The sequence below is a fragment of the Mustela erminea genome, chromosome 5 (assembly GCF_009829155.1).
Source record: "Mustela erminea isolate mMusErm1 chromosome 5, mMusErm1.Pri, whole genome shotgun sequence".
Taxonomy (NCBI): Eukaryota; Metazoa; Chordata; class Mammalia; order Carnivora; family Mustelidae; genus Mustela; species Mustela erminea.
This window is the reverse complement of record NC_045618.1, coordinates 30,475,945-30,494,014: the sequence shown is the minus strand read 5'-3', so window position 1 is coordinate 30,494,014 and position 18,070 is coordinate 30,475,945. Positions and strand designations below refer to the sequence as shown.

General features: G+C 46.0%; 1 protein-coding gene across 1 annotated transcript in view; it reads right to left on the bottom strand.

Moving 5' to 3' along the window:
- PTPN9 (protein tyrosine phosphatase non-receptor type 9) overlaps positions 1-5,147 on the bottom strand; it is an 88,669-nt gene extending 83,522 nt beyond the window's left edge. Inside the window, exon 1 of the mRNA XM_032342389.1 lies at positions 4,354-5,147. Coding sequence (XP_032198280.1) covers positions 4,354-4,416 — 63 coding nt within the window. The 5' untranslated portion in view covers positions 4,417-5,147. The remainder of the gene's footprint in view (positions 1-4,353) is intronic.
- Positions 5,148-18,070: the final 12,923 nt, after the last annotated feature.

Here is an 18,070-nt window from a genome sequence, read left to right as displayed (position 1 = left end):
GAGCCCGATGCGGGACTCGATCCCAGGACCCCGAGATCATGACCTGAGCCGAAGGCAGCGGCTTAACCCACTGAGCCACCCAGGCGCCCAAATAATCTTTTTTTTTTTTAATGAGAATTTGGTATAATATCAGTTTAACACATGCCGAGACAAGACACTATGAAGCAAAAATGATGACCTTCAGACTTTACGTGTCAAAATGAACAATATTCTTACCATATCAAAATAAACAATGTCTTGGGGCGCCTGGGTGGCTCAGTGGGTTGAGCCTCTGCCTTCAGCTCAGGTCATGATTTCAGGGTGCTGGGATCAAGCCCTGCACCCGGCTCTCTGCTCAGAGGGGAGTTTGCTCCCCCCCACTCTCTGCCTGCCTCTCTGCCTACTTGTGATCTCTCTCTGTCAAATAAATAAAATCTTTAAACAACAACAACAAAAAACAAAATAAACAATGTCCTTATTTTTATAAGCCCCTCAAAAAGGAGATGCTGCTGCCTATATACAATCCACGTTCAGAATCACTCTTCATTCCACAAGTACTTCCAGAATGTCCACAGGCTAACTGCCAGTCATTAGGCAAGGTACATAGGACAGTAAGCAAAAGCAGACACAGTTCTGATCCTCATGGAGCTTCTAATCATGTAATCCCACAAATACTGTAAACTTGTGAAAAGTGAATATAAAGGACAGTACATGGTACTCTAAGGGCCAGTAACACAGATCTAACCTAACTGGGGAAATCAAGGAAGGCCTTCCTGAGGAAGCAAAAGCTAAGAGCTGAAGGCTGAAGAGGGAGTTAACAGTGGAGGGTGTTTCCAGACAGGGGAAAGCCGTGGGTGCAAAGACCCAGTAGCAGGAGAAAATAGCAAGAATAGGCAACCAAAAGGCAAGTGTGTTTGGAGGAAAGATGAGGTGTGAGAATTAGCTAGGGCTCTAGACCACAGAGGGGTTGAGGCACTATAGATCATGTTCAAGAGTTGGAACATCCTGGGATGCCAGGGTGGCTCAGTCTGTTGGGTGTCTGCCTTTGACTCAGGTCATGATCCCAGGATCCTGAGATTGAGCCCTGCTTCAGGCTCCCTGCTCAGGGGGGAGCCTGCTTCTCCCTTTCCATCTGCCTGCTGCTCTGCCTACTTGCACTCTCTCTGGCAAATAAATTAATAAAATCTTAAAAAGAAAAAAGAGTTGTAACATCCCAAGAGAAATGAAAAGCCACTGAAAGGTTTTATAAATGCTTATTTTAGGGGCAGAGAGGGTAAAGGGAAGATGCAATTAGATGTGCAATTTGTCTTTGTCTTCTGGAAGAAGAGTAAAGGAATGCAAATGGATCAGGCAGGAAACAAAAAGCCCTGTCAGGATATGACAATAGCTTGGGGACTAGGGTGATGGTGGTAGTGGAATTAGTAGATAAATTCAAGAGTGTTCAGGAAAATCTGATGATGTGTCAGGCTCAGGGGCTGAGGTAGAGCAAACTGTCTAAGAAGACTTCTGGGTTTCTGATCCACATGACTGTAGAGAAGGATACCTATATTCAGGAGAGATCTGCTCCAGAAACATCTTTAAGGTTGACACTTACACACCCTCAAAAGGACCTAAATGCATAAATGCACTGCACTTTTGCCTGAACCTGTGTTAACCCAGTGTGATCCCCTACTTTACTTATGATATGGGGTTCCAAAAGTCAAATTGACTATCAAAGCAAAATGTTTCCAACACTGAAGATACTTCAAAGATTCTACCACAAGCTTTGAGATCAACTCCAAATGAGTTCTAAAACTGGTTTGAGCAATGGGACAGCATTATGGAATGAATGTGTCATTTCCCATGATGACTACTTAGATAGGACTAATTTGAATTTGATGCTGCTTAAGGTAAACATTTTAAATAAATCTTCACAGTGAAGAGTGCTCTTCTGTGATATTAAACTAAAACATGAAATTTTATCAGGCATTAATTACTATTGAAATTATTCTTTTATGTTTGTTTCAACATTTTGAAATGCCTATAGAAAATCTGACATTTTGTAGGTAAAAGTATGATTTTTAAAACCCCACATTCGGGTCGACTGGGTGGCTCAGTGGGTTAAAGCTTCTGCCTTCAGCTCAGGTCATGATCCCAGGGTCCTGGGATCAAGCCCCAGCATTGGGCTCTCTGCTCAGCAGGGAGTCTGCTTCCCTTTCTCTCTGCCTGCCTCTCTGCCCACTTGTGATCTCTGTCAAATAAATAAATAAAAATCTTAAAAAAAAAAAAAAAACCCACATCCCTTGTTGATCTTAATATATATTTTACTGTTCCCATCCAGTCCTCGTTAATGCCCATCACATTATTCACTGTAAAAGATTTTTACTAAACACACTGGTACATGTATATAGTCTACGCAGAGTAAAGCACTGACTTTATCAATACTTCAATACTTAAAAATTTACTTTCCTTGGTTTTAATTTTTTAATGTGTACCCTCCTGCCATCTTCATAGTGGAATAGTAATGCTTTGAAGTATTAGAAACATAGAAACTCTAAATCAGACCAATTCAAGGAAAAGAAGTGAAGAAGTTTTGCCTCTTTAAAATCAACCTAACAGGGGCACCTGGGTGGCTCAGTTGGTTAAGCAGTTGCCTTCAGCTCATGTCATGATGCTGGAGTCCTTGGATCGAGTCCTGCATCCGGCTCCCTGCTCAGCAGAGAGCCTGCTTCTCCCTCTCCCTCTGCCTGCTGCTCTGCCTACTTGTGATCTCTCTCTCTGTTAAATAATAAATAAAATGTTGGGCGCCTGAGTGGCTCAGTGGGTTAAGCCGCTGCCTTCGGCTCGGGTCATGATCTCGGGGTCCTGGGATCGAGTCCCGCGTCGGGTTCTCTGCTCCGCGGGGAGCCTGCTTCCTCCTCTCTCTCTCTCTGCCTGCCTCTCTGCCTACTTGTGATCTCTCTGTGTCAAATGAATAAATAAAATCTTTAAAAAAAAAAAAATAAAAAAAAATAATAATAAATAAAATGTTAAAATAAAATAAAATCAACCTAACACATCATACCTTAGTACTGAAATTTCCCTAATTCTAGAGTGAGAGGGGCTCCTTGGCCACCTGCTTACACTAGGCCCTGACAAGCATTTTATTAACACTCAAATGCAGTTACCAGGATGTTACCACTGCTTGTACAGAACAGAATTCTATTTTTTCTCCCGTGCTGATTTTATCTCAAGGCGTGAAAGGGCAAGACAGTGGTCTGAGGCCAAATGTGAAAAATGTCATCTCCACAAATGAGGAGAAAAGTCAAGAGCTTCTTAAAAACTAGTTTGTAAAACCAGACTGTCTCCACCCTAGAGACTGCGCTACCAAAAGTGGTCCTTAGGAACAAGGGCTGAAGAGCTTGAAACGAGTTACCAATATGGTTCATCTTTTTCTTATTTCAGGGTTATTTTTGCTTTTTTTGTTTTTTTAATATGAAATCAGACTATGACTATATTTGAGCATAGCTAAGGCCGGGTATGGGCAGTGCCAAGGAAGAGACAGCGCAAAGGCTTTAGGGTACCCCAATCTCAGTAGCAGACTTACCGATCTTCGGGGGAGGGAAAGTTACAACACCCCTGGCCTTTTCCCTTACCCAAACCCCCAGAATGACACCGCAAACAACTTCCTTCTGGGAACTGAAGGTCATAAGCTTTAAGGGACAATGGAGCTCCATGTAGGCTCCAGAAAGATGGAGACAGCGAGATGAGATGGGGGGCAGGGAAGTGGGGGTGAAGGCATGCGCCCATTCTCAAAGAGTGAATAGGGCGATCCAGGCCAGGGACTTCGGGAGGATGAAAAGGCCTGGATCTTCCAGAATCTGCCTAAGTAGGCCTGTCACAGCCCTCTGAGCAGCCCGAGGTGCTCGTCTGGAAATCTAGGGCATCTATGTAGCCAGTGCCTGTAACCGCTCTGCTCGGGAGGGGGGATGGTACCCGAAGGAGCCCTCCCCCCAAACTGGGGCTTTGCCTGTCCTTTAAAAAACCCCACAAACCCTTAAGGAAATAACCTGAACATTTATAGGGGTGGAGGGACCAGAGGAAAAGTAAGGCGTCCGGCAAATGTTGCGGGTTGGGGGTGGTGAGAGGGACAGGGAGGCCCCCCCAGTACGTGGAACTTGAATTACCACCGGAATGGGGGGAGGGGGCGATGTGAGGCCCGCAAGCCTCAAGAACAGAAGAGGCCGGGAGCCGCGTCCAGCCGCGTCCCCCGTGTGGGGGGCTGACGGCCTTGGGCGCGGTCGCCGGGGGAAGGGGCACCAGGGACCGGGGGGAGGGGGGCGGCGCGCGGCCTCGAGGCCGACCTAGGCCTCGGGGGTCCGGACACACCCACTGCCGCGCCGGGGCCCCACTTACCTGCTCCTCCTCCGGGGTCAGCTCCGGCGCCATGTCGGGCTGGGGCGCGGTCGTGGGCTCCATCCCGCCGCCGCCGCCGCCGCCCGGCCGACCGAACGCGCCCGGGAGCGCGGGGAGCCGGGAGCAGCCGGCCGCCGCTTCCGCGTCTCCGCGCCTCAGCAGCCCGAGGCTGGCTCGCTCATGCTGGGGCCGGCGGGGCCGGGCGGCCGCGAACGCCGCTTCTGTCTCCTCAGGGAAAAGCTCTCACAACTGTCGCTCTTTTCAGGGCGGAAATCCTTTTTTATTTTCTTCGCTCCTTTCCCCGCACTCCCCCTCCTCTCCCGGAAAAAAACAAAACAAAACAAACAAAACCGAGGTGCCGGCGAGGAGCTAACAGCCGAGCGGGATTTCAAAAGGAAATAAGGAACTCAAGAACTTTCTGCGCCCGGAGCGGGGGCTCGCGGCGGAAATTTCCCGAAGGCCGCCGGCCTCCTCGGCGTCTAGCCTTCCTCGGCCGCGCTCCCGCTCCTCCGGAGCGTAACGAGGAGTCCTCGGCGACGCGGGCCCCGGCGACCTGCGCGGCGGCGGCCTCCCAACCCCGTTCCTCAAAAGCCGCGGCGGCGGGAGGGAGGGAAGGGGAGAAGGAGCGAGGAAGAGGCGCCCCCCTCCGGGCTCAGGGCCAGCGCTGCGGCCGCGCCGCGTCCGCCCGAGCCCCCCGCGGCTCCATTGAGAAACCGAGCGTCTCATTCACAAACAGGCGGCGGAGAGGGCCGGCGGCGGGCGGACGCTGTCCGGGAGGGGGAGACAGAGAGGAGCCCGGGCTGGGGAAGCAGTGGGCGGGGGAGGGGAGACCGCAGGGACCCGCGCGGGGAGGGGCTTGGGCTACTCGGGGCTGCGGGGACGCGGAACCCGGGAGGAAGGGCCGTGAGCTTAACGCTTCAGCCCCGTGGAGGAGGAAGAGAATGCATTCGTCTGAAAACGCCGCCTGGGTGACTTGCTGCCCCCGGGCGTCTGAGCGACCCACAATGCTCCTCTAGCTCCGTGTTGCTTGCTGACTGAAAGACCCTGCCTGTGAGCGCTGCCTGGAGGTGTAGGCTTCTGGTGAAGGAACAGACCCTGCTAAATCGAGACGCGCACGCCCTCCTTCTCTTTGCCGGCGGTGTCCTGTTCTTCCTGGCCAGTACGGCTGGATTTTAGTCCCTCACAAAAGCAGCAACCGGTTTCAAACGTCATTCAAGGAATCACGCAACCTTTGCAAACCTTAGATTTTCACTCTGGCAATCACAGCAAAGAGCTTGTGGGTGTTACAGAATACACTCTTGGAGTCAGTTTGAGAGGCGCAGGGAAGGCCGGGCTGGTCAGTTCCGTTGTTGCACCATTTCAGACCAAAAAGAAATATTCCAGCAGGGTTCCAGCTAACAAGCAACAGCTAGTCCCAAGGGCTAGAGCCCTGGAGAGCTAGGAGAGAGACCCAAGGGAGAGGTCTACAGACAACCAAGGAAGAAGGTGCTCTCGCTTCCCATGCGCCTTCTAGGACTTCAGAAGTAACCTCTGACTTCACTTCATTTCTGCATCATTGCAATAGGAACTTCAGGTTGTCCTTGGCTAGGAAAGTATTGTAAAAGGACTTGTCACGATTTCAAATCCATGTTTTTGAAAGTTTGTTTTGGACAAAGTTATTTGTGGTTTGAATTTGTTGTGATGACATTGTTTTGAGGTTGAGTTTTAGGACTTTCTTATCGAACTATTGCACCTGGAGTGGAGAGGAACATTACGTCACTGCCACCATAGTAACAGCAGTGGTGTCCATCATGTGATGGCCTTTTAAACTTTAAAAACTAGGAGCTTTGACAAGTAACTCTGGAGTGTTCAGTCTGGGCAAGGCTACTCTTTGCTCAGCTAAATGGCTCTCCAAAGATCTTGAAACACTTTGCTCCTACTGTGGCCAGGCTACTCATGGTTAGCAGTGGTGTTAAGGGTACAGCAGTCTGAGGAAGAGAAGAGATATCTGCTCCGGCCTTGGCCAGGCTACTGCTGTAGGCAGTGGCACAAGACATGTAAATATTCCTGGAGTGATAACCTTCCTGGCAGTCCATTTGGTTGGCCAGCACTGGTGCTGTGGTCTGCTAGCCACATTCCCCAAGCAGAGAGGGACCAAACCTGGCAGCTGATAGCTCACTTTTATTTGGAAGGGCTGACTCTACCAAGAACCAACTGGTAGAAATGTACACATCATCTGAATATGGACTTTCTTTTATCCTCCCTTTGCCTGAAACAATAGTGTAATTAACCTATCATTGGTTTAAGGTATGTTATTTCCTTATTGACTTATTAAGAGACATTATCCTATATGCTACTGGCTTGTGAAATATAACTGTAAGTTATAATTCCTGCAGTGAAACTGTGTTAAATTATTGGCAAAGATAATGTCAGGCGCTGAGCATAATTTGCTATGAATAAAACAAGTAAGCTCTGGTACTTGGATCTGTTTCTATCTCAGGTAGGCCATCATCCCAACAGTCTATTTAGTAAACAAGTACAATTTTATGCCATGCACTGGGCTATCCAATGCGGTTACAACAATGAAAAAGACATGGTCTCTTCCACACGTGAGGATATGGAATGATCCTTGAGTTGTATTTTAAAGTGGAAACAGCAAGACTCAAATAGTACACATAATGATGACACTTGTACAAAGAAAGAAAAAGAACATATAAACTTATTAAACTTATTTATACATAGAAAAGTTTTGGTAGGGTACACTAGGAAGGTCACTGAGTGTCTTTCGAGAGGGGAAGGAAGGGAAAGACTTCCTCCTATATGGTCTTTTGTACATTTTAAGTTGTTGGGTTTTTTTTTTTTTTTAAGATTATTTATTTATTTATTTGACAGACAGAAATCACAAGTAGGCAGAGAGGCAGATAGAGAGGAGAAAGCAGGCTCCTTGCTGAGCAGAAAGCCCGATGGGGGCCTCGATCCCAAGACCCTGAGATCATGACCTGAGCCGAAGGCAGAGGCTTAACCCACTGAGCCATCCAGGCATCCTTTTTTTTTTTTTTAAACTTTTTATTGAAATGTAATATACATACAGAAAGGAGAAAATGTAAGTATACACCATGATGACTTTTCACCCATGTGACCAGCACACAGATCAAGAAATAGAACATTCCTGACTTGCCAAAGTCCCCCTTATGTCCTCTCCTAGTCCCTACTCTTCTCGAGAGTAACCACTATTTTGGCTTCTAATAGCCTAGTGTATCTGTGTTTAAATTTTGCATGTGGATATATAACCTTTCCCCCAAACTTTTAATAATAACTTAAATATAATTTTTCTCCTGGAGCAGGCAGATGGCTCTAGGACTAAGCTAGAGTGGGGCACCTGAGTGGCTCAGTCGGTTAACAGTCTGTCTGCCTTTAGCTCAGGTCATGATCCCGGGGTCCCAGGATGGAGCACCACTTCTCCCTCTCCCATACTCCTCCCTTTTTCAAATAAATAAATAAATAAGATCTTTAAAAAAAAAAAAAAAAGGATGAAGCTGAAGTAGGAAATGGCAGGACCTGAGCAGTACATACCGCTGACCAAGGAGAGTTTTGCCTGGTGATCCTAAGGACACCAGGGGTCAGTGATTTATTCAAAGTCACAGCTAATTGAGCAGTATTGAGCTAGAACTCAGATCCAGGCATTCAAACTCCTAGTACAGAGATTTGGTGAAGAGAGTTAATAAAGGGAAAGGTTTAACAGAGTGAGCTAGGAAAGAGAACTCAGCAGTGTTTTCAGAGGCACAGCTGTGCATGTGGGCGTGTGGGTGTGTCAGGGAACAGTTCTCCAGAACTGCTTGCCTATTACAGTCCTAACAGGACAATGTTTGGAAGTTTCCGAGCAGACACATGGGTAACAAAACTAAGTGTAAGGGAGCTGGCTGGATTTGCTCCCGTTCGGTCATCTCAGGAGAATCAGAGTACAAAGGCTTGCCTTTAACCACAGGCTCAAGCCAACAAAACCAAGTATGGTACTGTCATCCTGCTCAATCAAATCTTAGAGATGCAAATGGTTTCTAACAACAAAAGATTGGAAACAATATAATGGCCCATCAGTAGAAAACTCAGTAAATAAATTATAGTTCACCCATACACTGAAATAATTAAGTTCATATTTATTTATTATGTCCCTACCATGTGCCAGGCATTGTTCTACATGACTTTCATTCATCTAACCTCACCATCGCAGTATGAGATAGCTGAAATTATCCTTATTTAAAAAAAAAAAAAAAATCGGGACGCCTGGATGGCTCAGTGGGTTAAGCCTCTGCCTTTGACTCGGGTCATGATCTCAGGGTCCTGGAATCGAGCCCCACATCGGGCTCTCTGCTCAGCAGGGAACCTGCTTCCCCCACTCTCTTTGCCTGCCTCTCTGCCTACTTGTGATCTCTCTCTCTCTCTCTGTCAAATAAATAGATAAATAATCTTTTTTAAAAAATCAAGGTATATCCACATGTATTGATATAGCTTCCTCAGATTTTTTATTTTTTTTTAAGATTTTTATTTATTTATTTGACAGAACGAGAGAGCAGGAGAGCACAAGCAGTGGGGGTGGCAAAGAGAGAGGGAGAAGGCTGCCCACCGAGCAGGGAGCCTGATGCAGGGCTCAATCCCAGGATCCATGGATCATGACCCCAGCCAAAGGCAGACTGACTGAGCCACACAGGTACCCCCAAAATCACATTTTTATCAAATTAACATGAACTGAAATCTGAAAGTGAAAAATAAATGACAAAGAGGGAATCTCGGGGGGAGGGGTGTTATGAATTTTACTTTTGTCTTTTGCTTTTAAAGCAAAGATTTCAGGTCTCTGTCTAGAAAGGTTATCCTCCCCTTCCTCTCCCATCTTCTTCACCAGACAAATGGAACTCATCCTTAAGTTCTTAGCTCAAAAGTCACTTCCTCAGCAAGATCTTCCTTGGCTATTCCCTAAACTGAATTAGACATTCTATGGCTCTCTCTTTCCCATTTATTTATTTGTTTGTTTGTTTGTTTGTTTGTTTATATCAAAGAGCCAATCACAGTTTCTAACTGTGCCCTTGTTTCTATGTCCATCAGCCTAGTCTCTGTCTGCTCTACTAGATTATAAGCTCCAGGAGGGCAGGAACCACCTCTGTCTTGTTACTGCCTGACCCCTCAGCATCTAGAGCCTGGTACCTTTATGAAAGAGGCCTTTCATAAATGTGTTGGATGACTGAATCAGCGAAGACAGCCGCCTTAACAAAAATAAATAAATAAATGAAATAACACTTAAAAAGATAGCCACCTTAACTCTGAGACCTCTAGCTTGCATTTTCTCCTGCCTTTCTTATATTTGTCCAGGTATACTTACTTGGAAAAGAGATAGTTCCAAAGCTGTGATTGGAATTTTACAACATTTTCTCCCGAAACACCTTTACTTCTAAAATCCAAAGCTCATGGGGCACCTGGGTGGCTCCGCTGGTTAATCGTCTGCCTTTGGTTCAGGTCATGATCCCAGAGTCCTGGGATTGAGCCCCACAACAGGCCAGCTCAATAAAATCTCTCTCTCTCTTTTTAAAAAGATTTTATTTATTTATTTGACAGAGAGAGAGAGAGAGACATCACAAGTAGGCAGAGAGACAGGCAGAGAGAGAGGAGAATCAGACTCCCTGCTGAGCAGAGAGCCTGATGCAGGGCTCAATCCTGGGGCCCCAAGATCATGACCTGAGCTGAAGGCAGAGGCTTAAACCACTGAGCCACCCAGGCACCCCTGCTCAATAAAATCTTAAAAAATAAAAATGAGAAAATAAAATCCAAAGTTCCTCCCAAACATTGTTCTAAAATGTCTACTGCCTTTAGAAAAGATGTGTTGTGTTATGCACACATACTTTGTCTATAAAAGATCCCCCCAAAATTCTTTTTTTTTTTTAAGATTTTATTTATTTATTTGACAGAGATCACAAGTGGGCAGAGATGCAGGCAGAGAGAGAGGAGGAAGCAGGCTTCCTGCCGAGCAGAGAGCCTGATGCTGCTGCTGGGCTTGATCCCAAAACCCTGGAATCAGGACCTGAGCTGAAGGCAGAGACTTTAACCTACTGAGCTACCCAGGCGCCCCTCCCCCAAAGATTCTTACTGCGTTTTTTCTAAAAGGCAAATGGATACAGGCTAAATGAGGTCAAACAGCTAACCAATGTCTAGGGGGAACGTTTTCTTCTTGTTTACTCATAGGCTAAATCTATCACCACTAGAATGACTGAAGGTGTGCTCTGCAAGGAAGGTGAAAAAATCATATCCCATGTAGATTGCATTTCCCCTATTACCCAAAATACTTCCCTACTGCTGTTCTTAGCTGTTTTTTTTTTTTCTTTTTAAACAAGAACATGAGCTGTCTCTTTCCACATACAGTTTTATCATTTGACACCTTATGCACCACTCCTAAATCATGGGTTAATCAGCCGCTATTCTTTTTGTTTGTTTTTAAAGATTTTACTTATTTATTTGACAGAGAGAGACAGAGACAGAGACAGCAGCAAGAGATGGAATACAAGCAGGGGGAGTGGGAAAGGGAGAAACAGGCTTCCCGCTGAGGAGGGAGCTGGATGTGAGTCTCCATCCCAGGACCCCGGGATCATGACCCGATCCTAAGGCAGATGCTTAACAACTGAACCACTCACACACCCCAATCAGTCACTAGTCTATGTTACTGACACCTGTGTCTAGGGTTTACCTAACACTCTGATGACAATTATTTGCTTCCTTGCCCATTTCTCCTACCTAGACAAGCTCTCTGGGGGCAGGGACCATGTCTTGGTCCCTCCTCTTTCTTCAGGACCTAGTGTGATACACTGCACACAGTAGGTGGTGCTCAGTCAATGTTTGCTGAAAGAATGGATCCATCCTTTTCTAGCCAACAAGGTCCAATTTTTATCAAAGAATACTAAACTGACTTGATTACTTTGGATTCTCTGTTGCTTATGAAAAATCTTTCAATGTAAGAGGGAGGTACCATCTGATTACGCTGCTTTCACTCTGACTTATCTGTGTTAACCCTAGTCCAGAGCAGAATGGATAAATTAAGTCCACAAATAGAACCTTGTCTGAACCAGTTTCAACTTCCTCCCTTACAAAAGCTTTTGTTATGTTGCCAGCGAGAAGCAGAAATGACAGACTGGAGTTCCATCTTTTATTTCCCCAGTTTGACTGCGGAGAAAACCTGCAGGGCAAAAGCAGAGGGAGAGGCTTGAAGGGCCCCGCCAGCCTGCTGGAAGGAAGCTCGCTACAAATGCTAGTGGTCTGTGCCAAGTCTTAGCCAGAAGAGCTCTCTGGCTTTTACATTTTGTCTCTTCTGGTTTCATACCATCTCTGAGGATGAGGAGAATGCCTCTGGGCTGGGCCCCCATGGTGAGGCCTATCCCCCAGTTTTGCAGGCTGCCTCTGGCCACTGTTCTGCCTCTTCAACACAGACATAAAAATTCACTTTTCTCAAAACAATCACTATCACTGGGAATGGATGTGAGAAACAAATGCACACATCCTAGATTAGGGGCTCTGTTTCTGCCCTCAGATATTTGCTGCCTGAGGCCACTCTAGATTCATCTTCACTACTGCCAGCCTCCCAGCTCTGCCAGGCCCCCCTCCTCCTCATCTCTGCCTTGCAGTGGGTTGACCCGCTGTGGAGGGGCACAGGGCCAAAGCAACACCTAAGACCAAACCTCTCAGGACTTGGTGGGGAAACAAAAATTTTAGATTAATTTGGTTCTAAAGCTTTTGATCTTGCTTTTGCACAGCAAAGGAAACAATCGACAAAACCAAAAGACACTGACAGAATGGGAGAAGATATACGCAAATGACATCAGATAAAGGGGTAACATTCAAAATCAATAAAGAACTTATCAAACTCAACACCCAAAGAACAAATAATACAATCAAGAAATGGGCAGAGGACATGAACAGACATTTCTGCCAAGACATCCAGATGGCCAACAGACTCGTGAAAAAGTGCTCCATATCACTTGGCATCAGAGAAATACAAATCAAAACCACAATGGATACCACCTCATGCCAGTCAGAACAGCTAAAATTAACAAGTCAGGAAATGACAGATGCTGGCGAGGATGTGGAGAAAGGGGAACCCTCCTACACTGTTGATGGGAATGCAAGCTGGTGTAGCCACTCTGGAAAACAGTTTGGAGTTTCCTCAAAAAGTTGAAAATAGAGCTTCCCTATGACCCAGCAATTGCACCCCTGGGTATTTACCCTAAAGATACAAATGTAGTGATCTGAAGGGGCATGTGCACCCAAATGTTTATAGCAGCAATGTCCACAATAATCCAACTATGGAAAGAACCTAGATGTCCATCAACAGATGAATGGATAAAGAAGATGTGGTGTATATATACAATGGAACAGCCATTAAAACCCCCGAAATCTTGCCATTTGTAAAGACGTGGGTGGAACTAGAGGGTATTATGCTGAGCGAAGTAAGTCAGTCAGAGAAAGACAATTATCATATGATCTGATATGAGGAATTGGAGAGGCAGGGTGGAGGTTGTGGGGGGGTAGGGAAGGAAAAAATGAAACAAGGTGGGATCGGGAAGGAGACAAACCATAAGAGACTCTTAATCTCACAAAACAAACTGAGGGTTGCTGGGGGGAATGTTAGGGAGAGGGTGGTCGGGTTATGGACATTGGGGAGGGTATGTGCTGTGGTGAGTGCTATGAAATGTGTAAGCCTGAGGATTCACAGACCTGTACCCCTGGGGCAAATAATACATTATATAGTAATAAAAATAATTAATTAAAAAAAGAAAAAAATTAATTTGGTTCTAGGGGTGCCTGGGTGGCATAGTCGGTTAAGCATCAGACTCTTGGTTTCGGCTCAGGTTTTGATCTCAAGGTCGTGATATTTAGCCCTGCAACGGGTCCGTGCTCAGTGCAGGGTCTGCTTAAAACACTTTCTCCCTCTCCCTCTGCCCCTCCCCCCGGATGCATATGCATTCTCTAAAATAAATAAATAAAATCTTTAAAAAAAGTAAATTTGGGTGTAATCACAGAATCCTAAGACAGGGCAGAACTCAGAAATCAGTGCATCTTACCAAAACAAGCAGTCATACTCTTGCCAAGATCTCAGGGCTTTTGTCTATTTTTCCTGCCCCACATATCACAATGCATAAGACAAATGACCACATCTGCTTAAAAATATGTATTGTGAGGTTTTTGCTCACTTCCTTACTAGAGAGGAAATCTGTAGCTATGAAGATCATTTCTTTCCCTCCTCCAGTGTATGAGAAGTTTTTAAGTTGTCCTTTTAAGCACATTCAGAGAACTAAATATAGTTCTTGTTCTTAGAACTTGCAGCATATCCAACCATCCGTTAGCTGTCCACCACACACTTCCATTCAGCCTCCTCTCCAGGGCCACTCCAGTGACCTCTCCAGGGTCACTCCTCTGTGCAGTAAAGAAAAGGGACTGTCCCTTAAACTGCCTTCTCATTCCAGCTCACCATTTCATTCACCCAGCTGACATTTTAATCCAGGCCAGGCACTGGGGAGCTAAAGATGAGTAAGACCAGGTTTCTGAACCTGAAAGATTTTGCAGTCTAGGGGTGCCTGGGTGGCTCAGTCAGTTAAGTGTCTGCCTTTGGCTCAGGTCATGGTCCTGGGTGTTGGGATAGAGCTCCAAGTTGAGCTCTCTGCTCAGAGGGGAGCGTGTTTCTCCCTTTCCCTCTGCCTGCTGCTCAGCCTTCTTGCGCACGCACACTCTGTCTCTGTCAAATAAATAAATAAAAATCTTTGGGGGGAAAAAAAGGAGCTTGCAATCTAATAGAGGGAGTGTGAAGTAAGGAATTTAATGTTGCCAAAGAGAAGTTGTCCTTTGCCGTCTTCGGCTCCTAGGAAATAACCTCCAAGTCTTTGAAATGTCCTGAGAAAGTTTCTGTGTTGGCCTGGGGGGGTCTTTGGCCACACCAGATAGTCTAGCAGTGTGACGGGGGGAAAGGAGGACTTTTGATCATGTGTAATCAGTTATATCTCTGGAGAGGCTGGAGACTGAGGTCCACCAACTAGATCCAAATGAAAAGTCTCCAATAAAAACTTGGGACACCAAGGCTCAGGTGAAATTTTCTGGTTGACTGTACTCCCTGAGGACCATCATACACAGGTCCCAGAGACATAAATGCTATCCATGATTCCTCTGGGAGAAGACACCTGGAAGATCCACGTTTGGAACTTTCAGGACTTGTCCCCGTGCATTTCTGCCCTAGGCTAACTAATCTGTTTCCTATCACCGTGACAGACTCTATCCCTAAGTATAACAGCTTTCAGTGAGTTCTGTGAGTTCTTCTGGAGAATTATTAAACCGAAGTATGGTCTCGAGGACTATCCCTAAACTTGGGAGAGAGATGTATGCAGTGGGATGGGGAGGGCACAAACATGAGAATGGCTAATTCTACCTGCAGAGGTAAAGTTTCAACCAGGTATCTGCTGAATGGAGTTTTCCAAAGATGTGTAGATATATTTACCAGATGAATGAAATCCGAGTGAGGAGGGACATGGTGGTGGGTGTGGGAGGATGTAACATGAAACACATGTGTTTGTATAAGGAACTGTAGAGCAGATCCCTGGAGAGGAGGCAGTAAAGGAAGGAAGGTAATTTATGAGGCTGGACAGATATACTAAGCCCAGGTCATGAAGAAACTTGCATGGCAGGTTGAGAAGCCTGTAGGCAATGGGAAATCCTTGAAGCAATGCATTTTTAGAAAGGATCACTCTGCCAGTTGTGGCAGGAGTGGATAGGGTGGATGAGGAGGATCGGTGGCAGGAAACTAGGTAAGAAACTCTGGCTGTACTCCAGGATGAGAAAGACTTGAATTAAGGTCTTGGGTCATAGAGGAAATGGAGAAGAGAGAGGTGGAGTTTAAAGGATGTGGTGACTCGCTAGCTGTAAAAGGTAAGAAATGGACAGGAATCATCAGAATACCTACGTTCCTAGCTGGGGTGACTAAATGCTACTAACAATGACAAGGATCCCAGGAAGAGAGCACGACTGAGAGGGACTGTGGGGGAGAGATAATGAGTTCAGTTTGGGACATGCCAAGTTTGAGAGGTGACTGGGAGATTGGCTGGTAAGGAGTTAGATATATAGATAGGGCTAGAGTTCATGGAAGGCATCAGGAAATACACAGTTGAAGTCAGAAAAGAGAAAGGCTGGGAAATGTCCCTTATATTTGGAAAAGAGGGGACCAGCAGTCCCTTGATGAGAGCACTCAAAAGTGATAGGAACAGAAGTCAGATTTCTGACACGAGTGTGAAGTGAACTAGTGAAAAAGCAGTGATTATAGACAAACTGTTATCAAACACAAGGGAATTAGGATGACACCAACTCTTTGATGCAGGCATTAGAACCCAGCTTGGCTTTCTGAGTCAACAGTAAAACAACTAAGACTGCTTACTTTGCAGCAACTGGTTGAAAACCTAGTCTTTTCCAGGTACGTGCATTCCAGTGGCACTTGAGATGACATAGGTGATCTCAACTAGTAGTCCTTAGATAACTCATGCCAAGCTGGCCCTCTAGCCAAGGCAAGTGGGGTAGGCCATGAGCGATGTTATCAGCTAGGATCCTTTAGTTGCAAGCCCAGAAATCAGTTCTGGCTAATTTAAGCAAGATAGAATTTACTGGGTGTTCATTGGTTTAACAGCAAGAACAAGCAACACTCTTTACCCTTCCAAGGGCAAAATAAATGAATTCCAGCAGATTCACTTTCTTTGTTCTTCTGCTCAGGATTACAGATTCTTGGTGAGGAGTGTGTGACTGGTCCATCTTGAGTCATGAGCCTGATGTTTGGCTGAAGGAGAGCAGTTCCCCTAGATGACAGCTCCACCAGACCACACATACTGCATGGGGAAGAGATCATTCCACAAAAAAGAAACTGTTCACTATTCGGAAGGGTGGCCAGAAAGCTAATACCGAATCACAACAACTTATTGATGTAGCCATCTTTGAAAGAGGTGGCAGGAGGTGGTTTTACAATTCATAAGAAATACGACCAGAAGACACGCCATTCAGTGATTGATCATACTGGCTCCTCTGAAGGGGCACTCCTCTGAAATATATACTTCAAGCTATCGTTGAACAATATCAAGCTATGCTTGGCAATAAGTTTGCCTGGTATGTTCTGTGGCTCCTGCATCTCTCTCCTAAGAGTGTCCTTTTGTGGAAGTAGTCTCTCCAGACTGGCTTATTTCTGAGCAGAGCCCAGCCAAGTCTCTACTGATACTAGCTAGCATGCCCAACTCCTGAAATGATGCAGTTGGCTTGCTGAGAGCACAGACCAGTGCATTCTTCTTGGGGAGATCATGCAGCATCTAGGCAGCTGACAGCATGCTTCTTGGCAACAGGAATACAATGCTCCCGTTGCAGAACTGACCGGAATTCAGAAAAGAGCGTATTGGTGTAGGCATGCCTCAATCTGCAGCCAGCAGGATCATTATGGGGGTGGGAAGGGTTGTCTTCCTTCTCTGATTTTTATAGAATCAGCTCAAGCAGCTCTGTAAGAGCCCAGCGTTGAGGCTAGCTCCACTGGTGTGCTGCATTTGTGTCATCGGGCTCCACTTAACCACAACTTCTGCCCAGATCTGTTCCCAGAATTAACACAAAGGAACCAACTGCCAGTCAAACAAAGATCTGACCTGCATGCCTCCAATATTTTGTCCACAGGACACCAGCTAGTATTGCTGGAGTGAAATAGCGAACTCTTTTTGTCCAATAAAAGAAATCCTAGAAAGGTGGAAAGCAGTGTGAGCTGCAGATTGAGGTCACGGGAAATGGGACACATTTCCTGAACACAGAACAGAAACGAATTGGTTGGTTTTAGACGCTATCTTCCACGCCACTGCTGCCAAAGAGCCCTAGTTTACAAATCTGAATGGATCTGGCCTGCTCAAAGTTCTTCTATGGCATGAAATCCAAAACCTGATACCCAGGCCTACCTCTCTCTCTCCAGCCTCTTCCTGGGCAGCTCCCAAACCCTCATTTAAGTCTGAGCCATGCTGAACCTGTTTGAGGTCCCAGAGCGAGTCTGGCCTGCTCCAGAGGGAGCAGCTGCATACCCTCCAGCCTCTGTGAGAAACTCCTGCTCTCCTCCTGTTCTCCTTGTCCCTGGAGCACTTTCAATCCTGCCCTCAGCCTCAGTCTAACTCCAGTTTCCTCTATGGTTAGAGCTCATGCCCTCTGCTATCCTGCCCCAGGCTCTCTGCATCTTTCAGCCCTAAAGCAATCTTCTCACCTTCCTGCTGGTGGGTTCCTTTCCTCCACTGGATTGTTAATCCGCAGGGCAGAGTCTGAGTCCTATCTATCTCCACAACCCCCTTTATCTACATCACTGCTGGCCCAGCACAAGGTTTATCTTCTGGAAGGCTCAGTGTTTGTTGAAGTTGTGAATGAACTCTATTTGCATTTTATCTCTGGCATTGTCTAAACCAAAGAAAATCACACTTCTCAGAAGAGGGAACATATTCAAATACCAAGAACTGCAGTTCCTGGTAAGACCTTTTAGAAAATGATGTTAGTAACAGCAGCAACTGGAAACTCAGCAGAATGCTTAAGTGCTAAAAACAGTGAAATGGGCCAAGACTTGAACAGTCATGGTTTAGGTACCTGGGGCAGGGTGGGGGATGGGGGGGGAGAGTCAAGGTTGGGGAGGGGCATGACCAGCTAAAGTTTAAGAACCACAAACAACTTC